General features: G+C 41.8%; 1 protein-coding gene across 1 annotated transcript in view; it reads right to left on the minus strand.

Moving 5' to 3' along the window:
* Window positions 1–26,915, minus strand: part of SEPTIN10 (septin 10) — a 437,643-nt gene that overhangs the window by 236,133 nt on the left and 174,595 nt on the right. Inside the window, exon 6 of the mRNA XM_069204503.1 lies at window positions 17,286–17,447. Coding sequence (XP_069060604.1) covers window positions 17,286–17,447 — 162 coding nt within the window. The remainder of the gene's footprint in view (window positions 1–17,285; window positions 17,448–26,915) is intronic.

A 26,915-nucleotide genomic window follows, 5' to 3' on the forward strand; every position in this document is an offset into this window, starting at 1 on the left:
AATGCTTAGCAAGGAAGCTCTGAACAACAAGCAATTTCTTTGCAATGGATCTTAGATGGCTGTAATGACTTCACATGCATGTTTTGTGCAGGCAAACAACACAGCCCTGAAGCGTCACAGTAAGTAGCACCTACTGTCTGGGTGTACAGCTGACCACCTCTGTGGAAGACTAGCACAACACTGAAGTTCCAAGGATAACATCTCTGTGCCTGCCCAAAACACAAAGGTGTGCACGGCCATTTATCAAGACAATGGTATTTTGTATTCCTAGTCCGCTGAGATACTACGTTGCTGTCAAGTTTCTGTTTGAATCTGGACAGTTTTTCCTGATATTTGTGAGCAAAACTATTTCATGGCTGATGAGTAAGTAAGCAGATAGTTGGGAGCTAAAGGAAGATAGATCAATACTTTTCCACAGCTTGAGATTGATTAGGTGGGTCATTGGTGAGAAACACAGGCGTTGCGCCCTTTTTCCCCTGTGAAATGCACTTTTAAGTTTTCCCCTGAGCGCTACTTCTGCTGTCCCATTGCATGCTTGGATTTTCTGGACTATCCATCCTGCAATGGTCCCTTTGGTGACTAGCAAGCTCATGCAAACGATGATATATCATGTCATGTTATGTGTATCAGTATAGTGCACAACTCATATGGGAGGGTATCCTGGTGCTGAAGCAAAAACAGCATGGGTTGAACCATGGTTGGGGCTAGGTGAAACATCAGGTAATCAGTTTCTTGTGGAACTCAAGAACTGAGGAGGCAGCTCTGATTTAGAGGGGCCAGTCATTCATGCTTTAGGAGGATGGTAGGAAAAGACACACTTCCGAATATGGTTTTGTGTAAGTGGGAAGTGTGTGCTAGTAGGAGTCCAGTTGACTGTAGTTGTCTTGTAGGTGTGTGAAAGTTTATGCTGTTGTTGAGGTACATGCAGCCACTGTTATGTAAGGCTTTGTAAGTGTGTGTGGGAAGCTTAAAAAGTGCTTGTGTTTTGGTATGGGGCCAGTGGAGCACTTTCAGGGGCGGGTTGGGAGGTTGAATGTGAGCCTGGCCACTGAGTTTTGTATAATCTGGAATCTTTCTGTCAGTTGAGAATTGATTCTAGAATAGAGTGTGTTGCCATAGTCCAGCTTGATGGTGATGAGGGCTTGGGTGAGATTCTGCAAGTATTGATGGGGAGCCAATTGACTATCTTCTTGAGTATCTTGAGAATGTGAAACACGAGATAAAGACTGTATTCACCTGGCTGATAATAGTGAATTGGTTGTTGATTACAATTCCATGGTTCTTCCAGTGAATTGCTGGGAGAGGTGTGGGTCCCAATTTGTTAATTCGCCAAGTGGAGTTCCAGAGTGAAGGTTCTTTGCCGAAGATTACTATTTCTGTCTTGTCTGTGTGGAGCTTGAGGCAGTCATGCAGATCGAGAAATTGGTCAGAGAGGGAGAGTATGAGCTGGGTGCCATTAGGGTAGGAGCTGACTTTCATTCCATGGACACAGATGATGCTGACAAGTGGGGGCATGAATTGAGGTGAACAGGATGGGCCTGACTGGCAATCCTTGCAAAACTCCGCAGATGAGGTTGGCAGCATTTCAGGTGAAGGTCAACCGATTCTGTGTGGCTAGTCCGGAAAGAGCAAATGCAGAAAAGTGGAGGTCCTTGGCTGCCAGCTTGGTGCAGTCGATAGATAAGGATGGGGTGGAAGACAGTGTTAAAAGTTGCTGGAAGCACCAGAAGGATGAGGGCTGTGGTGTCACCTGTCTGTGATCATGCGGATGTCATCCGTGTTGGCCATGAGGGCATTCTGTATTGTAGTTGGGACTGAGTGATATCGAGGACGTAGTTGGTGTTGATGTAGGTGGTTAAGTGTTTGTTTATCAAACTTTCCATGATGTTTACCAGGTAAGGTAGCAAGAAGACAGGCCCTGACAGTTGGCTAGCGTATTAGGGTTTGCTTAGGGTTTTTTTGAGGGGGGAGTACTGTAGCATGTTTCCAGGTGTCCAAGTAGGTGACTGTGATAAATGAGTCGTTAAGTATCGGGGTGAGTGCTATGCTGACGGGGTTCAGTCCTCTGAAGACGTGGTGAGGGTGGAGATCCAAAGGTACTCTGAATCGTATGGACCACACAGTCGTGGTTCTTGAAAGGTGACAGTGGGCAAGGTGCTCATAGTAATCCTCTGGGTGTTGGTTGAGATGAGCATGAAGGCTGCAAGGTTTGAAGTGTCCGGTTGGGGCTCAAAGCTGTCATAGATACTGATGATCTTGTGCAGAAGAACAGAGACGGATGGGTGCAGAGGCCCAGAGAGGGGGGGTTAGGCTGGTGGAGCTTGCTGCCAGAGATGTCTTTGACTATGGCGAAGATTTCCTTGGCACTGTTTGTACAATCAATGTAAAAGCTTAAACTCCTTTAGGGTCCAACCTATTTTGCTTCTCCTCGTCTTTCAAGAGGTGAGCAGAAAGCAAAGAACACTGGCAGCATAATGGATTTCGCAACATTGAAGGCAATCACAGCATTTCGCAAGAGTGCCGTCCAAGTGCTTAGCACCAACTTTACTGTGAAAAAGGTGGTCTAAAGGAGGTTGCACTGAAAGTGCCTGAAGTTTGCTCATGGGACAAGCGAGCCTAATAACAATTAGGGGAGTGGTCTTTAAGGCAGGAGACACAGCGAGTAGATATGCTTCTGCCTGAAGGCTGTACACATGAGAAATGTCAAGACTAAGGTAAGGACACACTGTGGCATCACAAACTATTTGGGAGGGAACTCATCACAACAGATGATAAAAAGAAGGATGATTGGATTTGGCAAATGTAGAAATTGCGAAAGGACCCCATTACACTGTTTTAGTGTAAACATATCTGGAGGCGAGGCGGACAAGAAACACTTCAGGTGGCAGATCAATTGCAGTCAGTTGCCCCCCCTCAATCTCCACACTTGTAGGTGTACGTTGTGGAGATTTGGGTGAAGGATCCTTCCATTGTTGCTGAGACAGGAGGTGCATGCGAAGTGGTAGCCTGATCACAGTACAGATGCTTATGCCCAGAAAGTCAGAGTACCACTCTCTAGTGGCCCAATTCAAAGCCACCAGGATGACTTGGGCCTAGTCATTCAAATGTTTTTTTCAAAACTTAGGACAGGCTAGAAGAGAAAGGCATTTAAGACTCTTGTTTTCCATACCAGGCGGAACACATCTCCTGAGGAGTGTTCTTGAGGATACTCCAAAGCGCAAAACTATTGACACTACGTGTTCTCAACACTGACAAAACTATCTGGACAGGGTTCTCCCCACTGCTTAAGACATCCTGACATACCTTGGGATGGAGACAGCACTTGTGATCCACATGACACTGGCTGTTCAACCTTTCCATTATGGCATTCAGTGACCCTGCCAGATGGTTCGATATCAGAAAAATGCCCTGGCACTCCAACCACCTCCAGAGGCATAGAGCCTCCTGAGCTAGGACAAAGGGCCCACATCCACCCTTCTTGTTGCAGTACCACAGGGCAGTGGTGTTGTCCATGAGAATCTGCACCAGCCACCCCTTCAAGGATGGCAGGGAGGCCTTCAGAGCCAGATGAATGGCCCACAACACTATCCGAGTGATGTGGGGTCAGGCTTCCATTGGAGACAAGAATTGTCCAATCTCCACCTCCCCCAGGTAACCTCCCAGCCCAGCAGGAATCCATCTGTCATCCCCATCAGCTGTGAATGTGGAAGCCCTGCCGAAGGAACAATTGCTTTTGAGCATCTACTAATGCATATCTCATCCTGAATCCTCTTAACCCTGGATAGCATTGGCTAGCCTGTCTCGGTGCTGTACCGACTGGAATGTCAAATTCATTGCAGAGCCCACATATGCTAGCTAGAATAACTGATGAGGCGGTATCAAGAGGCTAGGAAGACAAGAAGTCTCAGAGTTGCTCTCACCGTGATCCAGGATCAAGCCTAAAACATCAGGATCATAGCCCAAATGCCCTGTATTCATTGCCGCAAAGAAAAGGCCCAGAACTTCACTGTATACAGGATTGCTCAAATGAATGAACGTTTCTGTGAATGAGTCAAGTAGAACTTCAACTCTTTGACAGTGAAACCCCAATGATGTCAAGAATTTGCCCATTGTTCAGAAGTGGTCCACGACTGATTGGAGTGATCCCATTTTCAAAAGTCAGTTGTCAAGATACTGGAATACAGGTAGGGTATATGAAAATCTACCCTCCAGTCGCCTGGGTGCAGAGCAGACAGAAATGAAGCCAGTGCAAGCATTTTGAATTTGTCCTTCCACAGGAAAGCGTCCAGAGGTTGAAGGTTCAAAATAGGCATTAAGCACCAGTCCTCTTCCAAAACAAGAAAATAACAAGAGCAACAAGGTCTTCTCTTTTCAAGTGTGGGACCATCTCAACAGCACCAGTAGAAAGCAGCAACCGTACCTACTGTATCTTGAATTCACCCTTGTGTGAGAGGAATCGCGAGTGGGCAGAAATAAGGTAAGGCATAGCCATTTTGAACAATTTGTAAAACCCATCTGTTTCACATGATGAATCGCCAAACTGGGAGGAAATATTGAGTCATGCATCACCGCTACCACCAGCTTGACATGCACCACCACTGGCAAACCTAAGTCGTTTGGTGCCCATCATAGCAGAAGAAGAGTAGTTGGAGAGGGAATGAACCTGCTAGCCCATGTGTTGTTTACCAGATCCATATCTATGACCTCAAAAGGACTAGGGTACCTAGTGTATAGTTTGGGAAGGTAGACTGTCTATATGCAAGCCCTCTATAGAATAGCTCTGAAACTTTCAAAATTGATGTGGAAACTGTTGGGTAGGAGTCAACAGTCTCAAGCTATGCAGAGTAGCTGACTACCTTTAAAGTGGTGTATTACAGAATATCACTTCTCAACAAAGAGGTGAGACCCTTCAAAACAATGTCCATTGAGGGAGGCCTGTCCTTCGTTCGAGAATCCTAAGGAACATCTCCATCTGTGTCTGCAAAGCTCATTACAAGTGCTGTCTGCCCTCCTCAGTCCCTCTGCAGGATTCAGACCTGTGTGAATGACATACTTTGCTGCGCCCTGCCTACCAGTCTGAGCCAAAGGGGCTCTAAGGTCTTTCAGGACTGCCTCAAGTCATGTGTCCTACAGGGCATGTATCTAGTGGCCTGTAAACAAAAGCATTTACAGACTGTCATGCTAGACTGGCAGGAAAAAACGTGCTTACCAAAAGTCTCAATCCTTTTGGATGCTCTATCCAGAGGAGTAATTGGAAACACGTTTTGGATTCACCTTACTGGTTGTGACCTACATAATAAGGCTCTCTGGAACGGGGTATTTGTTAGAAAGAAAAAGTTACTTACCTGCAGTAACAATCTTTCTGAAGGATACTATATCTACCTACAGAAACCTCACCTGTAGAACAATCCTAAGCGTCAGGCTGGATCTGAAAAACGTTGAAGTTCTCAAACCGCCGGAGGGGACCGAACTCAGCCATCGCCGGAAGTGAGGTAAGACATCGATCTTGAGGCCATCGGTGCAATGTCAGTTTCCATCATGCCTTCGAGGCAAGAGGATTTACTAACTTAGACTGAATAAGGAGGTGCAAACAAAGTAAGTTTGGATTCTCATTAACTTTCCCTGTTAGTGATCCATCAAACAGGGAGGTGGGCAGGTTGGTGAGGAAACTGCAGGTAGATAATAGTATCCATCATAAAGATTGTTACTGCAGGTAAGCAACTTCCTTCTGATGGATATTTTTGCCTGTAGACTCTTCACCTGTAGAATAGATTTCACATCAATACCCTACCCAGCAGGAGGGTTCACGGATAGTTAGACCAAAAAGTCTTGCTAAATTGATTTGGCAAAGTGGCTGCCTCTTCACACCTCAGAGTCCAGGCAGTAGTGCTTGGCAAAGGTATGCAAAGACACCCCTGTTGCTGCCTTGCAGATGTCTACTGTAGAGACACCTCTTGCGATAGCAGGCGTGGTGGTCTTAGCTCTGATGGAATAGGCCCTGATCCCCCCCTGGCTGGTCCGTCTTGGCTATGGTGAAGCATGTCTTAAGACAGAAGATAATCCATCTAGATAACATTCTCTTCTGAACTGCTTTGCCCTTTTTGGCATCACAATACCCAATGAAGAGTTGACCAACAAGACAATAAGTGTATGGTGCAGATAATAATTAATACCCACCTAGGATCTAACCTGTGCAACAGCTCCTCCTCTTTAGTGGGATCGGGGGGAGGTTGGAAGGAGAATGGATTGACTAAGGCAAACAGTGTTACGTCCGTAGGAAGGAAAGCATCCCTGGTTTACAACCCCAATTTGTCTGGGTAAAAAGAGGAGAAGGGAGGACAACAACTAAGGGCTTGCAACTTGTCCATCCTTCTAGCAGAATTAATGGTGACTATAGAAATTTTTGAATGCCAACATACCTAACGAGCAACTGTGAAGAGTCTCAAATGGGGTCCCCATTAGAAAAATCAAGACTAAATGTAAATCCAATAGGGGAACAACATAGGTAGTTGGAGGATAGAGATTGGTTAATCCTTTCAGGAAATACATGATAATGGGATATTCAAAAAGAGAAGGCTGATCAGCAGACAGGGGAAAGCAGATAATGCTGACAAATGCCCATTAACAGTGCCAACTGCACAGCCTCTCTGCGCCAAAGAAAGCACAAATTGCAAAATGTGCTAACCTGGCCTGTAACAGGTCCACATTATTGTATGCACGCCATCATACACATTTGTTCCATCTACCAAAGTAGGCCAACTTAGTGGAGGGGTGACGTGCAGATAGGATAAAATGGAAGATCCATTACATTAGCTTGTATAACAGAAGAGAACCCAGAAGACATAAGCCAGGCATGTAGTCCAATGGTCACAGAAATGTCCATGGATCAGGCTACCAAGTCTGCAATATCCAAACACAGTTTAATGATATCTGTTAAAAGTTTCTGGAAGTGGTCTTACAGGTCTTCAGGCATATATGAAACCACTGTCTGTGCCATACCTAATGAGGTATGTACACACCGAACCAACAATCAATTTGCATTTAGGGATTTTAATGCCATACTGAAAATGAAATTAAATGAAAAATATATTTATAAAGCGCGTGCATACCCAAGGGCGTCATAGCACTGACCACAGACAGAAAACAAGAAGAATAAGGGAAGACCCAACTGTCCGAGATTAAAAAGACAAATTTTAAGCTTTTTTCCGAAAGCAGTAAAGGGATGAACAGCTCTTCAGATTCGCAGGAAAAGAATTCCACATTTTAGAAGTGCCGTGCATGAAACTACATCCACCACAACGGGCTTTCTTAAACTGGGGGATTAACAAGTTGCAAGGTGATAATGACCTCAAGGGTCTTGCTGGCACATACCAAATAAGTTTGTCTTTTAGATAGTGTGGTCCCAGGCCATGTAGTGCTTAAAATGCTAGACATAGCACTTTAAAATTGATGCGCTTATGAACATACTGCTGGATGTAAATACTTTATTTCCACATGCTTCTAAACATTTAGAGTACCTGTCTGCTGGGGTAGAAGGAAAAGGACCTTTGTAGCTGACTGGAAGAGTAAGAAGCTTGAATCTCCAGACTCTGGCAAAGCGTGGGCTGATAAAAAGGGTGGTAAAATCTGCCCACTAGCCAGTTTAAGGGCAGAAGAAGGCTTTTCCCAGGTCAATAGCACAGAGGGTAACAAGGGCTGATTAAATTGCAAGAATGACTCAGAGGCCAACTGAGTAGGAAGCAGGACCTCTGTTGATACATTAGCTTTTATATCCAGAACAGGGAGTGGTAAATCAAGAAAGCCACCTGAACGTAGTGACAAAACTCCTGCAATAAGAGGGTCAGTGGGAAAATCCATTTCTATTTCTGGAGATGTGTCTAGGCCACTAGCCGATGACAACCCAGGTATAGCAAAGAGATTCTCTGGTTCATCTTCCCAATAAGGTGCATAGGGTAAGAACTTAACAACTGATGCAACCTTTACCTGTACTGCTCTTCCTCAATTAATCATTGGGCCTCTCTACATGACCTCTGGTGAGGAGAATTTGTCAGTGGGGGAGGAGGTGGCGGTAATAAAACCTCCAGCTGACGCACTGGTAGGGGTGGGGGTTCCTGAGGCAACACTTAGCACTGCAGTGTGTAATCAAGTAATGGTGATAAAAAGAAGATGGATTTGGTGTTGGTGCAGCCAGGCAAACAGTGAATAGCACCAAGGGTATAAACATGGGTCTTGGCTGATTTATTTGGAAATTCTGAACACAGCATTCAGAAATGCTGCTGGGTCAGTGCCCGGACCAGGGAACTCTGGCAGATAATGTCCAGATGCAGGCAGTACCACTGTTGAAAGCTCTGGTACGAAAGAGGATGGTGCCAGTGTTGTCACCATTGATGTGGGCACAGCAGCGCTAGGGATCGGGTCCAGCTGAATAACAGGTGGGGAGCCATCAAGGGAGGTGGGCTCCAAGGGAATCAACTCTGGCTCCAAGGCAGAACATCCTGTGGGAGTCCGGGGTCATTTTGGGGACTTACCTTTTCCCAAGAGCCTTCAATGCACCAGATGTGCAAAAAGTAGGGATTACAATTTCCAAACTGCAATTCTTACTGAATTGCAATTAGGAAATTGCAATTCCTTATGTAAGAAAATTTACAATGTCTAATTAGCAATTCCTAGGGGGTCGCAAATTGACCCACCTCATGAATATTAATGATGTAGGACCCATTAGAAATCATGGCCATCACAAGGATGGTGGCCTGCTGATGTCTGTGATTGCTTTTTAATAAAGCAATTTCTCTTTTTGTTTTTTTTAATGCACCCCATTTATTTTTTTTAACAGGAAAATAGGATGCGTTTGAAAAAAAATAAATGAAACTTTGAAGATTTATTTTTCAAGAGTAAGCAGTGGTCTGTGAGACCACTGGCTGCTCTTAAAAAATATTTTTTCAACATTGTCAAAGGAAAGACCCCTTCCCACTTGCAAATGGGTTACTACCACTTTTTATTACTGTTTTGTGGCCAGAATTAGGTTGCAAAACAGTAATGCATACCATACCGATTTGGTATTTGGAAAGGATACCCAAAACACGCACTTTCCAAATACCGAATCACAAGTTACAAAATCGAAGTTTGCATTTTGTACATCTGAAAAGGCATTTTTCCTGTCGCAAACACCCAATTCTGTGAACAGGGTGGGGATCTGTGATAGACATTTGTCCCTTACAATCCTGATGGGGCTTAAAGCCTGAATGTTTTGGAAAGAGGCACTGGTACTGCACAGAAGATAGATTTGTAAGGAAAATGCAAACAACTCTCAGGAGAGAGGCTCTGGACCTGTGTCAAAGATGTGAAAATAAAGAAACTAATGTTATTGAGCAAGAGTGGGCGCTGTATGGCCCCAGGAACAATGTCAGATGTCACTTCTGGCACGAGCCAAGTACGGAGCCCCCTACCGACGGTTTTAGAACTTTGAAGTTTTCTGGATCTAGTCTGACACCTGGGATTGTTCTATGGGTGAGGAATCTGGAAGTAGAAGTACCCATCAGACATTTGGGTTTCCAGGAGTGAGTATATATCATCTGGCCACCTGCCCAATCATGAGCTGGCAACAACATGCATACAAGCAGGTGGTCATCAAAAAATCAAAGAGGACATTGTTAAAAGGAGCAAAGGCTCAGAAGTAGCAGGTTCAGCCCATAAAATCTGTTAGAACGTTTTTTGGGTCTCAGCTGGAGGTAGCTGTCTCCGCTGCCCTCCAGGCCACCACTGCAATTATGACTCTTTGGTCGGTGGCCTGAGTGGGGGAGTCAAGCTCTATCTAAGGCAAAGTGTCTAGACCACTGGCATTCTCTAAATCCTTGGTTAAAGCATCAGGGAGAAGCAGACGATCACTATCATCATCATCAATATCCTGGGTTACCACCTGCTCCGGCATATGTTCAGAGCCAAAACCAAAAAGACAGTGCTGCTCGTGGTTGAGACTCATGGCCTGATTACGACTTCAGCGGAGGGGATTACTCCTTCCCAAATGTGATGGATATCCCGCCCGCCAGATTACGAGTCTATTATATCCTATGGAACTCATAATACGGCGGGCGGAATATCGGTCACATTTGGGACGGAGTAAACCCCTCCGCCAAAGTTGTAATCAGGCCCATAATATCAAACAACAACGGCAACCCAATACACCAATACGAACCTGGATAATTATGAGTATATGTAACAATTACTCACTAAGTCTCACTTAGTATAAACCTATACGAGCAAACATGATGTCACAAAACACAATTAATGTAGTTTAAAAAGTGTGTATAAGGTCCCTATTAATAATGCACAATAGCCAACCTACAAATCCACTGTTCTATCTGCACAATACTAGGTTGAGGAGACAAGAAGGCTGTTTGGTGTCCCAAGTGATAACACATTAAACAAACAATAGAAAAAAATGTCAGTGAGTATACACAAGAAGAACAGTATTTTTTGAAGAGCAGGCATCACATGTAAATTTTGTAGCTCAAACATGGCAGAAGCACTGAGTTAGAGTGAGGGTAGAGAATCACCGGTTGCGCTTATGTGGTGTTTTTTTAGCAATATTGGTCAGCCCCAAGCTTAATTTAGGTCGGTGTTTGACACTGGTATTGGTAATATATCCTCTCCCATCCCCTGTGGCACCAGTAGCAAAATCAATTCGGAGGTGAGTGGCATGGATCTTAAGGCTGGAGTAGAAGTCTGTGCCAGTATTGGTATCATCTTGGTAACAGTTACTTAGGGTTCAGATGGTACCCGGATCAACCTGCGGACAGAAACCAGACTGGAGGTTTAAATGGGTCCTGGAGTCCAAAAGCATGCCACAGGTAAAATTTGGAGCATGACCCCCTGAAAAGCTTCTGTCTTCTGCCAGGTCAATGACACCTCAGTAACTGGGCTGAGAAATCGGTTTCATGGACGAAGATATTAATTGTGTGGGAATGACACTGTGACGCCATCACACCTCTTCTCTGGAATCAGAGTAGTAGGATGGAGTTGAGGACTGCTTCCCTTTTTTAAAGTTTGGGCTTAAACTTTGACTTAGCAGAGAACTTCAAGCAGCAAGTTGAACATTGGCAGAACGGGCCCTGAACCATGCCTGGAATTTGGACTTAAGCAAAAGCCGCACTTTCTTCTTGTGTTTGTAAATATACAGCTTCACCTCCCAGTCCAGGACCACCTTCAGGTGCATGAGGGTGCACTTTTCATATGACTTGGATTTGTAGCCAAGCCCAGAACACAAAAGACACATCTCTGGCAGGTCTGTGACAGATCTGATTTTTACAGTTGCAGCATTACTCAAAACCCACCTGTTGTTGTGAGTGATGATATGGTCACTAGCACAATGGTGAAATTGTTTTAGAAGTCTAAGGAAAACCAAAAAAGTTGGAAGCAGAGCTCCTGATCCACGTTGGAAGGCACAGAAAGAAAGATACTGATGTCAATGAGCAAGTGTGGCGCTTATAGGCAGCTCCACTCTGTCACTTCTGCGGTGGTATGGAATCAACGTGGAGATATACAGTGCCACCTAACAGCCCGGAGGAACACTACTAAAGAAAAGGTTTTGGGGAGTATTCTACAGTTAGGGATCTGCTCTTTGAAGTATCAAATTTAATTACTTTTAATTATTAAAAAGCACCCATTAACCAATTAGCCACTTCTTTAGCGAAAAGTGGCTATAAACATCATTCACAAACCTTTTTTTTTTTTTTAAAGGAAAGTAAAGTAGACTAGCAGGCGAGTGAGTTGCTTATGATTTTAATGAGAATTCACCTGGAAGAGATCCAAGATTCCAGATAAGTAACTTTTCTTTCTCTTCCAGGCAATCTTCATCAATATTCATAAGCACTAAATAGAGTAGCAAGCCCTTTCATATAGAAGAGTCAGACAAGAATGAAATTCAGCATTCAACCCCACCCAAATATATTAGACAGAGTCCAGACCAACCTGGAGTACAAATTCAGACAATAGTATCTGGTAAATGTGTGTACATGTCTTCAGGTAGAAGCTTTAAATATGAAACAGGTACACTGCTAAAAAGAGCTGCAGTATCACACTCTCCCCTGGTCAAATGAGCATAAGGTCTACCAGGAAGGGGATTATTTGCCTTTTGGTAGCAAAGTTTACTGCAACAAACAGTCCATCTCAAAACGTACTGCTTCGTTGTAAGCAAGTGAGTTCTTAGAGGATCACAATTTATAAATAAATGGTCAGATTGCCTTAATCCTTTTCTCTTGTCAAGATAGAATTTCAGTACTCCATTCATGTTCATTGAGTGAAGAGATCTTTCTGTTGAACTTGAAGGATTCACAATTTTTATTTGTAAAGAAACAAATACGGACATGGCGTTAGGTGTTAAAATCAGACGGGTTCTCATAAGCACTCCGTTTTTAAGGAAAACAGTGTAAGAGTCATTTTGAACACACAGCCTGAATTTCAGTGATTCTGCAGGCAAAGGTAACAGTTAATACGAGATTCTGTCCTCACAGGGATCGGGCGTAAAAATCATTCTAGACAACAGGGATATATATATTTATTCTACTGAACAATGAAGGCATCCGGACAGGGAAAATCTAAAATTCCTTTAAAGAAAATAGTGAAAAACACTTCTTGCCCTTATGGGCACTGAGGGAAGACACTAAGTGATTTTAAAAGGGTTGTAGTAGTAAACAAAAACAAAAACACCAAGTTAAGTGCTCCAGTATGTTGTTGGCAGGAGCTGGAAATAACAGACCTAACCTGTGACCTGTGAGGCGTGACTGGATACAGATGAAGGCGTGAGGCCCTTAAGGACACAGTATCAGCTTTCACTTTCATGCCTAAGGAGACTATTTGCCAGGCTTCCTCAACAGAAGTACTGCGATCTGCTAGTAGGGCTCGGGCTACTTCTTAATAGCTCATACATAATAATTACCAGTCAACTGATTTGACAATATGCAGCTGCCCAAATGCTAAGGCAAAAGAGTGCACCACTTTCTGTGTGGCCTGGGAAGCTGAAAATGCAGGGACACTATTCCATACCCTTCTGAAAAATGTTTGCTTTGTTACTTTGCTTTCTCTTTTCTTTCATTGTCTTTCTTTAGCCACCTCTTGGTTTTCTTCTTTGCTATTTTGTTTCATTTTCTCTTTCCCTCTGGCCATCTTCTTCTTTTGGTAGTTCTCTCATTTTTTTACTCCTGTTTGCTATCCCTTTTTTTTCTGGTTTCTCCCAACGTTCTCTTATTCCCCCTACTTTATTTTTTATCCTCAACTTCTTTCAATTTCTCTTACATACTTATCTTTCCTTTTTTTTCCTTTTTGTTTTTAATTTCTTGTTGCCTTTCTTTCACATTTTTGATTTTCTCCTTTCTTCTATTTCTCTCACTTTTCTCACCTTTCTTTGTTGCTTTCTTTTTTCGTCCACTCTTTCATTCCTTCTTTCTCTCTTTCCACTCCTTTCCCGTTTTGTCTTTCACTTAGCTTTTTCTTTTTTGCTCTATTTTTTGCTACCTCTTTCCTTCTCAACTTGGACTATACATGCTCTCCTTTTCTCGTCCTCCACTCCGTTTTCTTTCTGACTTGCTCTTTCCTTGTTCAGTGTTATCTTTTCGCACCTTTCTTTCTTCTTCTCCTTTCACATCTTCCTCTGTTTATTTCTTGTATGCCTTTTTTTCCTTTGCCCTTTATTTCTTAGATCTCCTTTGCTTTGTTTTTATTAATAATTTCTCCCTTTCTTTTCCTCTTCTTTTTTCTTGCTCTTTCTATTATCCAGCCTTATCTCCTGCCTCTTTTCCTTCATTCTCTCCTTTTTGTTTCTCGTCTTCTTTTCTATCCTTTTTTCTTTCATTCTCTCTTCTTTCTTCCATCATGCTCTCATCTCACCTTTCTTTCCCCCTACCTGCTTTTCTCTCATTCACCCCCTTTATGACTGTGTTTCTCTTTTTCCAGCTGTTTCTCTCTTTCACTGACATTCTTGACCTCCCTTTCTTTCCTTCTTCCTCTAATTTGTTCTTCCTCACCTTACTTTCTTTCACTCATTGTCCATTGCTTCCTCTGTTTCCTTCTTTTTTCTCACATTTCTTTACTTTCTCTCTACTTCCTCTTCTTCCTTTCTCTTTCATTCACTGCTGTATCTCTGCCTCTTCTTTTCTTCCATTCTTTACTTCAACAGTGCCTAGCTTCTTAAAGCAATCCCGTCATCAGTTAATTTGTGTGTCATTATTTTGTAACTGCTCCACAGTGTGTCGATCACTGCAGAAATATAGATACTTTTAGATATCTATAAATTCTGCAAAGGTCACACAAAATGTAGTATTGCTAATCGTCCTTTGTGCCCCAACTTTCAAAACGAGAACAGTGTCAACTTACGTATTAAATGACGATGACAGCACAAGTCTAAATTAAACTCTCAGCTCTGTGTGATTCATAAACAATGGACAAAACGGAGACCCCACAAGTTAACATTGCTCTAGGCAGGGCCACTGGAATTATGCGACAGGGGAGGTCCAAACTGTTCAACAGGGTTGACTGAATTATGTAGCAAGAAATGGCAAACTATGGAGCATAATGTTGCACAGTTTATGATGGTATTACATCATTATTGATTATTTTTTACACATTTTGATAGTTTCTCGGCAACGACTCCCCCTCATTAGTACTAGCTCAACATGCAGATATAAGCAACTGAAAGATGGCCAGTTAACATTTGCGAAGTACCTTTCAACTGCAAGAGAACAAACGTAGCAACATTTTATTCACTTTTGATCTGTTTGCCATAAAAAACATTGTTTATGTTAAAATCTGCATATTCCCTAGAAGATCTACACCAAAAAAGGGGGGCCCAGTAACCCCACTGTATCTGGGCCAGAACACAAAACACCTTAATGAATATACAGAGAGGATAAATCTTAATGAATATACAGAGGGGATAAATAGTATAAAGAAATATATCTCTGAAATGTATTGTAATACATTTAGTTATTGTTCATTATACACTTGAGACTGCCGTCGCTGTTTACTTCATCGCCTACAGCGGCGACTACTTCAGTTTCAAAAACGCTGTGCTTACACACACACGCGCATTTTAAAAAAGATTGGAGCACTGGTTTGTCGGTTTTTGGGTCTTTTGGGTTCATTGACTTTATAATAATAAGAAGAATCTACTCTTTCTTCTTTTCTATCTAAAGCACTATATATAATAATTGTGAGTTGTGGGCTTGCCATACTAGATGGGATAATACAGGTTGTGTGGATTGGTCAGTAAGGTATAAATAATATATATATATATATATATATATATATATATATATATACGCTGATTTTGCTTGCCTTATGGTCACACACGTGGTGCAGAGAAGGGTGAACAGTGCTTTCTTTTGGAGCACTGGTGGTGGTGTACATATGACGATGATTGAGAGTAATTGAACTTTATGTAAATTTATATACAGGCACTGTGTTTGATGTCCTGAGGAGGCCAGAGGCAAAAGGGCCGAAACGCGTCGACTATTTTCTGGAGGAATGTTTCTGAAAACTTGAACAACAGGTAAGTGGAATGAGATGGCATCATGCATAAGAATTGGGAGGAAATGCCCCCAAAGGAAATGATACCAAACACCATTAACTCTTGAATATAAGACTGTTTGCCTGAGGAAGGTTTAGCAGCTTATTTTGAAAAAGACTCCAGTGCTAAGAGCCACAAAAATTACACAAATTATTTTTACTCTTTTTTGTATGATTTTATAACGTTGTTAATTTGTTATGTGTTTGTCTGTATATTGTGTAGTAATACAGTCATGCATTGAGTATTGTTTTATGTTGTAACCCACCCTTTGATTAGAGTCAAACAGGGAGATGCAAAACACTAAAATAAATAGGAGTAACGTATAAGACATTAATTGTCCTCAATGATTAATTGACGTTTTCATTTGAGAGATATATTTCTTTATACTATTTACCCCCTCTGTATATTCATTAAGGTGTTTTGTATTCCCAAGAAGATGATTGATTATTTGACAAGGACAGCAAAACCTCATTATGTAAAATAGCTGTGGATGAAAATCACATAATTTTAGTGGGCATGGCGGTAGACCTCTTATGGCATTAATGCTATATGCTCACTGGAGGAGGATTGGGATACTCTAGTGGCAGTGTTTAAGTTACTTGGGCTTTATGTACCCTTACCAAATACCCATTAATTAGGCAGTAGCTCCGAAAGCCTTTCCGTAACGGGAAGCAGCTCTCACCAGAAGAAAAGGTTGGATACCTCTGCTATATGCTAACATTGCCCTTAATTTCCTTCCTTTACCTTTTTTTTTTTTAAAAAAGGTTTGTGAACGATATTTCTAGTGCTTTTTGCTATTGTTTTGAATAATAGGTTCAACTATGTGTTTGTTAAAAATGAAAACAAATGAAATGTGACCATTTTAGCTCTTTTTTTAAATGTTTTTTTCACCATTTAAGTACACCTCTACTGAAAAGTCTTGCCCTCATGTATGTATGTATATATATATATATATATATATATATATATATATATATATATGTATATCAATATCTTATTTCTAAATTGTTTAATGTGAAAAACGTTGAAGAGAAGCAAGAGAAGGGAAGCAAAAGTTTCAGATAAATAGAAAAAATGATCACTACAACACAAATGATAAACAAAATGAAAAAAAGGATATTGAAAGCAGATGAAAACTACTTTACAAACAGTTTACATTTATAATAGGTTCTGAAAAAAATATTCCATAGCACTTTTGGTTGATGTCGTGAATGTACTTCTAGGACCATTGCTCAATTATTGTCAGGCTAAATCCCAGGTTTATTAGTGGTAAATGATGTGGTTAACAGCTTAAGCAAGTATGGGAAATTTGCATAGGCGCAAGCCACAAAGACGTACATTGAAATCTCCAGCAAAAAAAAAAAAAAAAAAACTGTTTCTATTGAAAGTATGGTGAAAAGGCATGTCATGGTGGTCTCCATTTTCACAGTCTGAAAACAGAGAACTAGGAATCTGAAAAAAAATGTCTCCCAACTCCCTTCTGAAATATCCCAACTGACACTCCTTTTGCCATAGTCTGGTGCTGATTAAACCATTTTAGGGAAGGTGGGCACTGGACTGGTTAATGTCCACTTAGTGATTAGACTGAATATGGTTGTTTTACACTGGAGTGCTTTTGACTATGACAGTAACTGGTATGAAAATGCAGTCAATCATGCAGTAAATATGGAGACGCAATTCATAAGCTATGGCTGAAATGTAGAAGTAGGACACATCCTTTACTTACGTTCATGCTTGAGTTCAGCTTAGAAATTGTCTCGTCGTCTGTTGGAAACTGATATATTTGAACTCCGTTGCTCACTAGCTCGCTCATGAGTTTCACCTTAAATTTGTTCAGCTCAGCTTTAGAAATTGTGTCTGCTTTAGATATGACTGGGATAATGTTGACCTGCACATGAAACAAATTGTGTTATTTATTTTATTACTATCTTCTTTTGCTGTTAAACATAAAACAATAATACAGTCAGGTGTAGTTGCGTGTATATCAAAGAGTATGCAACAAGTTCACTATATGTTCCACTAATAAATGTTAGAGTTTTAAGGAAACACTTGCCTACAGTTCTTATTTAGCTGTCAGAAAATGTTCTTGCTGATGAAGTAATAAAATGTCAATTGAAGCTAATATATTATACCTAAGTTCAAAGTATTCCAATAAACTATTTTACATTTTATTTTATCATTATTTTGCACTGTTTTTCTCTTTTAAGTGTGCCTTTAATGTCGTTGTGTTCTCCACCATTTTAATGTTTACCTATTTCAATGTTTATATTTCGAACAAACTTGCCTCAGTCATTCTGCACGCTCAACAGCTAGCGCCGGCATTGGGGTTGGACGGCTTGCCCTTCAACATTAATTTTAACCAAAGAGAAGCCACGCTTGGTGAACAGGCTTTCAAACATTTATTGCAGCTTTACAAAAGCACCACCAACTAGTTTCGATCACTCAGGGTCTTTGTCATGGTAGGTGAGTCTTTCTTCTGAGGCCATTTATACCACGCCCATCACTGCCCATTAGGAGGAATCTGGGAGATGTGGTCCAGTTTTAAAAACAGTTTACAAACTAATTCACCCTTTTTGACTAACAATTATGACTGTAATTTGAAACCAACTTAATAGTTCTTGTACCAATTCTATGGTATAGTACCTCATTCATATATAGCACAGCTTCATTATAAATTTACAGTACAACATAGCTTGTCACAGTGTACTCACATCGTCATATATGCATCCCATTTTGCCACTGATATCAAGGGAGTAAATTATGTTTACTGGCTGGATATTGTGTACTAGGTAACCTGTTTGGAGGCCAAGTGCCTCTCATGTTCTCCATTATGCATATGGATTGTAAAGCGGTATTCTGATTTAGTGCTACTAATGTCCTGGGTTACCAACGCAGGGACTAGTGTCTGTTAACAGGATATTTATGTATTGAACAAGCTGAGCCAGGAGGCAGTTATAAGCAATATTTTGATTTTTTTTTTAAAGTTTATTGTATTGATGTTTGTCTGTGTCTATACATAGTTCCTTCATATTTTCCATCTTTGTCATGTCTTCTTCCTCAACATTGTACATGAGATCAAACATATTCTTTATGTCTGAAATGTATTTAATGATGAGATCACATCTGGATTTTTGAGTTTGTGCCTCAGATATGGGTTTGGGAGGCTTTGATGCATGTATTTTGTCTAGTTTGAGTTTACGCATGTATTTGTAGATATCAATCCTGGTTTCTGTATAGTCATAGTGTCTTTCTGGGCAAAAAGAGAGGCCTTTATTAAGTACTGATTGTTCATCTTCCGTCAATTTATGGTTAGACAGGATGACAACTATGTTGGTATCCATATGTATGCCTTCTTTTAGTTTAAGTTGCAGAGAGGGTACTGCCATTTTTCTTGTGGCCCTTCTTGGTTTTCTAATGTTTTTGCCCCTTTTGGATCTCCACCCCCCCCCCCCCCCCTTGCCTCAATCGCTTGCTCATCCCCTTCTCCTTAATAATGTTTGATCTATGAACATCAGTCTCATTTCCTCAGAAAAAGTAGTTTTTGGAAGATGATTGGTGATGATTGGTCCTTCTCTCTTGTTCCATTCAACCTCTGACTTACTAGTGTTTTTATTGGCTATGCATAAGGTTGTATTTTATGGTTAATTACGTTTTAATGCATCAAATCTCTTGGCAAATGTAAGTATTTTGCATGTTTTATAATCCATTTCATCACGTAGGAACTTCCTCTTTTGTCTCTCCTGTATTTCCTCTTCGTATTTTTCCAAATGCGCTTCCATTTCTTTCCTTAGTTTTGTGACCTCTTCCTTACTGGAATTTGTAGACATTTTTCCTTACATTTCCTCAATGATCTCATCCCGATCTATTTTTGCATGCTTTATGAGTATTTTCATCATTTTCATAGAACACTGCTTGTTGTTTTGGCGTAATTTCTCTAATATATCGGTTTTGGTGCCTGGGTGAGTGGGCACTGTGAAGATTCTTAGTCCCCTTGGGGCTCTATAGACCTCCATGTACTTTCCAATGCTATTATCTCTCAACTTTTATTTGTTTCTTTTTTATACATTCCTTCCAATTGAAAGAACAGTTGTTTTATAGACATATCCATTTCTGCTTTTGTGGGCTCAAAGCTGTCAATCATGATATTTTCCACATTCTGTGCTTGAAACAAAGTTGCCGCTTTAATAGTGCGTTTTGCTTTGCATGCTTTGATTATTTTAAGGACAGTTTTTAGTTGTTAACCTTTGCTTCTTATACAATGTTGGTATTCTATTGATGAAAAAGGCTTCATGCACTTGTAAAAGCTTGTAAAAGCAGTTTTTTTGGCCACAGTGTCTCGGCCCCAGCCAGGGCACCCAGTGTGCACTTTTATAGACACTGGAGTGATCAAGGATTCATTCATCTCCATTAGGTATTTCAGAGCGTTTTTCAAAGTGGAACTGCAGAGAAAACCCCCTTGGATACGTCCAATAAGTTGAGAGGATTTGTCCTTTACAGATGCAGAGCTTCAAATGGGCACCTGCTAAGTTTATATTTGTAAGTGCTTCCTGTTGAAGTTTAATTTCTTTCTTATTTATCCAAGAAGAATCCACAATTTTGTACAAAATGTCTACCCAACTGGAGTAAATTTTACTGGCTAATAAGTGCTACCTTGTTGGGTAAATGTAAAGTGCACATTCTACACTACCACTGCATAAAGGACCTTGAGGTCATGCCTCCAGTGACCATATCTGGTGTAATTTTGGCAATGTGACTGTTACTCAAACATTTTCCTACTGAAATATGTGCTGCCATGTACTTTTATAGACCGCAGGGTGAGCCTCAACAGAAGAAAAGTCCGCTCTCAGCAAGCAAGAGCGGTTTTCCTGCTCCTGCCCACTGGGAGCATACTTACTGTTTGCTCTCGCTTGGCAGGAACTGTCATAGCTCCTGCCAAGCAGCAGCAAGCTACTATGTCCCAAGAGAGAGCCAGCCCTGGGGTGTGGCGGACCCCAGTGCCATTGGTGGTGCCAAGAGAGAGGCTATGTGGCCCTCCTCCTTTGTTTACATAGGGCCAGCCCCGGGGAGGTGGTGGTCCTCAGGGCTGAGACTGGCCCGGGAGGGGGGGGCGTGTGGCCCCATCTTCCTTTTAAAATTAGTGTAGCTTCAGGGAGATGGTTTCTGGAGCAAGGTATTATTGAGGAGGAGTCCACGCGGCCCCCCTATAATTTGAAGGCCAAGAAGAAGGTGACGTCTTCAGGGCCTTCAGAGGTCTACGGAGGTGGGCTGCGTGGCCCCCTACCCTTAATTGGACATTTGCCTGGCCCCAGGGAGGTGGAGGTTCATGGGGTCCATATCGACAATGGGGAGAGGGGGCAACATGCACTCCCCTCCCCATAATACATAATATGTTCCCAATCTGCCCGCTGTACCTGTCTTACCCACTGGTTGAAATACAAACAAACGTGGGCGACCGCACTTGTTTTTTTTCCCTAATTTTTGAGGGGATTCCCAGATCCTCTGAGTTTTGCCGCAATGCTTCTTGGCCCAAGCATGGTGCCTGGGAGACCCCAGCACCAAGCCCTGGGATCAGGATATTGCTACCCTGACCCTTTTCTTTATTTCTAACTCTTTTTTTGGGACTCGGCTGAGGCGGTTTCCCAAAACAGCTGACAACACTTCCTGGTTGAAGTGTTGACAGTCAATCAGATCTCAGCTTGAGATTTTTCAGATTTGCAACAGATCCACATACTTAGAGATCTATATTTTTTTTACTTTAAAAAGCAAGCTTTCTGGACCAAGAGCTAGCTTTCTACCACATTTGGTGTAATTCCACCCAACGGTTCAGGCAGTAGTCCTATCTATGGGAAATTGCTTAGGGAAAATGCATTTTGGGCCCCCCCTTTTCTTGCCCCCCATGCTTGACGAATCACCACAAAACTTTCAAGTCACCAGCTGAACTGAGTGGCATACTAGTTTTGAAAATTTTGTAAAGATTAGTCAAACGGTGCCAAAGCTTTTGGCAAAACAAAAAACCTATTTCCTGTGGAAACTAGGTCCTAACTATAACTACCTACTCGCGGTCAGTAGGTTATATGTATAAGCATGTGTATCTGCAGCTACACATGCCATCGAACATATAAATATATGTGTGTGAGAGAGAAACATTTAGATGGCTGACAACTGAAAAAATGCACAAGGTATAGCTATAGTGGACATAAACGTAAAATAAATGAGTCTTGTCTACAGTACTAAACACCTCATTCCAGGCACCTCAAGAAGAAAGTTCTCAATCTTAAACACTACAGTCTACAGTTGAGACAGTTGCACCAAACCAGTAACAAATGTAAACCTTTTTTCTGGGATAGTTGGCATTCGACTGGGACCCTAAATATCTCTTACCAACCAAATGCATGAGAAGCTGATTATGCTTGTGCATACTGTCCTTCATTTCTTTCTGGATCACTAACTCTGTAGCACTACCCATATGGTGCTAGTGAACCATACAGGAGGCCCACTTACGCTCTGGCACTGTGTAGTAAATCACAGGGCATAGCGTCCAACTCTCGAAGAAATGTATTAGTATCCAAGTCGACTTGAATCCTTCAAAACACCATAATATCATTTGGATGCAATTAAAATGTTACCCAGGATGATAAATTAAACTTTCACTAAGTGAGTGCTTTCAGTTTACCTACCAAAACCTATTTTTTAAAGATGTAGTATAGTTCATTATCAACTAAACGGGCAAATACATCACTACTCAAACTAAAGTGTTCAAAGCACTTCACTGTCGCTAACAAACCGATAGCCACACCAATTATTTTGGGTGTTAATCATTCTTATAATTTTGATAAACTTTGACATGAAAAGTGAAATACTCTGGTCCAAGACTCTGTTGGGCCCAACTTTATAATCTCTAATGTATATTTCCTTTCTTACAAACATCTCCATGTTGGGACTTTATGCAAGTTTAGTGATTGAATGAAATAACTTCTAATAAATACAGTTTGTAATTTGGTTTGAATTTGGTCTATAAATACAGTTCATCTTAAAATTTACATGAGTAGTTAATTGTGAGAATACCTTACTCGAAGACAGATGTAAGAACATTTTTCACAGTCAAACCCTGAAATTGGCAAAATTTGAGGATTTGCAATGGCTAAAAATGGTTTACCCTATGTACTAAACCCATTTTAGTAGTTTGTAAAGTTTCATTGACTCCTAAAATGTGTTTAGAAATAGCTTACAAATCGCTATTTGGAACGGCCATGTTGTGGGCGTTCCTCCCAATTCGCGATTCGGTATCCTATGTATTAATGGATTGCAAAGGGAAATCCAGTCACAAGCCATTGCTAACTCAAAGATTCCAAGCTGGGGTGATAACTTATTTGCTAAAGGTTAGGGGCCCCCTTTGAGAATTGGGTACATTTCAGGGGGAGTGGACATGGTCTAAGAGACAACTGCCAACCATCACCGATATTTTCCAAAAATGTTTTTTTTTTTTTTTTTTTAAAGCAGCCCCATTTCCTTTAACAGAATTGGCTGCTTGAAAAATATATTTTTAGGTTTGGCGTTAGTCAAGTCCTTTGATTTTACTAAAAGTATATGTACAATATACTTAAAAGCCAGCCCTCTTCATCCATTTGACGTCTATTGTGTCATCCTTGTTTTTTCTCCAGATCTCACTACAGCATAGAGCAAAGGAATTTCGTAACCTTCTTTTGCCATTGACTAACTTCAGTGTGAGTGAAGGCATTTTGCCATTACACAGGGAGTACACCCACACAAACCTTTCCTCAACTGGTTTAAAGAGGAAGGGCACAATAATGTAATCCGTGCTACCTTTGTAGTGCAAAGGATGTCAATGTGTTTTCCTCCGCACCCAAAAAAATGCTTCTGGTGAAAACACCAGAAACATTTTCTTTTAAAGAAAAAAAGTCAGACGCGAAAGAAGTGTTTCTCTAGCATCAAGAGTTTGATCATTTTTGGTTTGCTGTAACACTATGGCGCACAGTGTGCTCACGCCACAGCACAACAAATTGAAAACAGTTTGCACCAATGGCAAGACTTGCTTTCACTTTTGATCAGAACTGGAAGGCATGAAACTGCCCTCTCTCAAGCACCGATCAACACAGGAGAGGCAGTGCTGGACCTGTGCTCCTCTCTCCCCTGGGGAAATCAATTATCCTGTTTCCCCCGGGAGGGTTGGTAGGGGGTGTTTACCCCATAGATAGCCCCAAAGAGGGCAGAAAGCTCACGAGACCAACAGGGAATATTTTCAAAATATTCTTTGGGGAGGGGGAGGGGGAGTGACCCCTGTGCTTGGGCACTGGTATAACCTCCCTAGGGGCAGATAAGGGGAGTTTACCCTCACTCTGCTCCTCCTGGGGCAGAAGGTCCACGTGACCACCAGGGAATCTCTTTTACTCTTTGGGGGAAATGCCTCCCCCACCCCGAATCTTTCTGCCTTCTGGGGGGGCAGATAGGAGGTGTTCCCCTCAATCTACCTACCCGTGGGGGTTGTGGGGCGCAGAAAATGCACAATAAACCTGGGAAACAAGGCCAAACAAATTAGTCCACCTTGGACTCCCTTGAATGTCTAGTTTGCAAAAATGTCTAGGTTGTGTCAGTTTCCCTTGATGACAGCCAAGCCTGAGCCCACATATTGCAGCTACCCTCATCACCACAACAGCTCATTATTTCATTTTTTTTGCAGGAAATGGGGATGTCTCCAAGCTGCATTCTTTGGGGCTTTTTAGATTGTGGTTCTATGCCGAGTCACCTAAGTGGAGTAACGTTTTTATCAGAAGAAGTTTAGAAACGCTGGCTGGTAGGAGTTCTGTGGATTATTTAGATTCCATAAGGTTCTGTCATAGAAATGTAAGAAAATGTGTAATTTCTAGGCAGAGTTTCAGGTCTGCAGGGCACTTTGGTGAATAGAAAATTGTGGGATACACACAAGGCACGCACACAGGACATCCATAAATGTTTAGTTTTCAAAAATGTCTGGGTGGTAGGTTTCCCAGGGTGACAGTCGAACCCTAGCCCACATAGCACAGCTACCCCCATCACCAAAACGGGTAATTTATTGACAGGAAATGGTGAAATCTCCATGTTGCGTTTTCGGGCCTTCTGTATAGAGGGTGATATGCCCATTCTCTCTCTCTCTCTCTCTCTCTCACACACACACACAATTTTATCATAAGATGTTTCGTAAAAAAAAAAAAAAAAAGAGTACTTTAACGTGTTATTATGAATTGAATTCCTCTTCCACATTGGTTTTTAAATATAAGTCAGTGTGCACGAAAGACCATATTTTGCAAATTGCCCTTTGAATCTCGATACGTGTATAAATAACCACCATTCCTAAACTCAGTATATTGTGCTCACTTAAAAACATGTTTCCTTTGAACCCTTAACAAATGAATGGGTGCTTGGTTGGTACAGAAAGAAAAATCATTACACTGCTGCTCAGTTGTTGGCTCTGGGTACTGCATGTTTTTTTAGACGAAAAATAAATGCTATATATCCCTGTGAACACAAGGCTATAACGGGTGTAAATATTACAGATAAGACAGGTTGTCTCCAATTGCTATTATTTCCTACTTATTTTCATTATGTTTTGAACAATTAGTTTCTTTGGGAAGATCATGAGCAATCTACACAAATGACACCTTGCTGAATTCAGAATTTTGTCTAGTTTTCGGAAATGTATAGCATTCTGGGTTCACCCACTGGTTTAAAACAGTTTTTTCAAGATAACCCCATGTAGGCAGGGCAGCGGGCACACAGTTGACCAAAGGCAGAAGTAAAAGCTGTTTTATTGGTCTTCATTGCTATGGTCTTTTTAATTTTATTTATTTTAACTAGTGGGGACATTTTAAGGTCGGAAACTGCTGAAATGTTTGCACTTTGAAGACGAGGGTGGGGGGAACAGATTTATTTTAATTTCTGGAGGGATTTAATGCCAGAAACTACTTGAATGTGCACTTCGATTATGGGGAAACCAGAATAAATTGACCATATTACCACAGAGTACTCGAGGACACACTACCACAGAGTTGCCAAATAGGTTTGCGCTCTAGCAGCTGGACTTGGTTTTCATAAATGGCAGGGTACCGGATGCGCCTAAGGCAAGCCCGTCTGCACCCGTCCGTGTCAGACAGGGCCCAGGAACTTTGCCCCCACCCCTTCCCAGGGCAACAACTAATTGAGTCAAGAGGGATGGGCGATGACAAGTGCCTCCATTCCGTCAATGTGATTAAGGGTAACTTCAACTGTAATTATTGCTCTTATACCCTCCACTCTTGTTTCTTTATCTGTTTCACCATCTGATAACTTCCACCCCTCACAAGGTCGGGCGGGAAATGTTCTTATTAAATTGTCGTTCCCTTCCAGGACATAGGATGGACATTTTTGCATTGCTGAAAGATTTAAAACCTGATGTGCTCTGCCTTACAGATGCCTGTCTCCGTGAAGAGTCCAGATCAGACATTGTCAGTGCCTTACCACCTCAATATTACATTGTTCTGGGGGACAGGAAAGTTAGAAAAGGGGGAGGGGCTTGCCATCATTCTAAAGTCTACTCTTTCTTGTACTACTGATTTGCTACCTATCACTAACTGCGAAAGTCTCATATTTTCCATCTCTTTCTCTCTCACTTCTACATTCTCCGGGGTCCTCATTTACCATCTCCTTGGCCCGGCAGGCTAATTCATCCAGACATTATCTGAGGTCCTCGCCAGTCTGGCCGCAAAGAAAACCTATTTCATAGTCCTAGGATATCTAAATCTACATTTGGATGAGCCCTCAGATACCCAAGCAAGCAGCTTCACATCCGACACTGCTGCCATCCAACTGAGTCAAAGACTAGTCCCCATTTTTTCCAACAACCCTCAGCTACAGGTGCTGGACCCCCCTATCTTATGGACAGACCATTTTTTGATCCCTAAGGACCTTTTGATCCTGGGCCAGATTTAACCTTCTAAGAGTCTCACCAGGGAAGACTGTTGGTCCCAGTTAAACCCTGAAAGCTGGGAACATATGCACAGGAATCCATCAATAAAACATTTATAGAGCACGGCAAGTCACCCATGAGGGTCTCGAGGCACTGGAGTTGTCTGGTGCTTAGTGGAGAAATTATAATTCGAACATTCAGAACTTTAATTCTCTTCTAAATCGCTGACGGTGTGGTCCTGAGGTGCAGGGGGAGGCTCTCCAAGCCTTGACTGCCAGGTGTGAGAAGGAGTCTTCTGCTGTTGGCTCAATGGATCCATGGGGTGTCTGTGAGGGAGAGGGAGGCTGACCGGAGGTGTCTGGTCGGTTGGTGGAAGGTCAGGGGTTTGTTGATGTATGCTTGTCCTTTGTTGGGCAG

Source organism: Pleurodeles waltl, chromosome 8 (genome assembly GCF_031143425.1).
Source record: "Pleurodeles waltl isolate 20211129_DDA chromosome 8, aPleWal1.hap1.20221129, whole genome shotgun sequence".
NCBI classification, from domain to species: Eukaryota; Metazoa; Chordata; class Amphibia; order Caudata; family Salamandridae; genus Pleurodeles; species Pleurodeles waltl.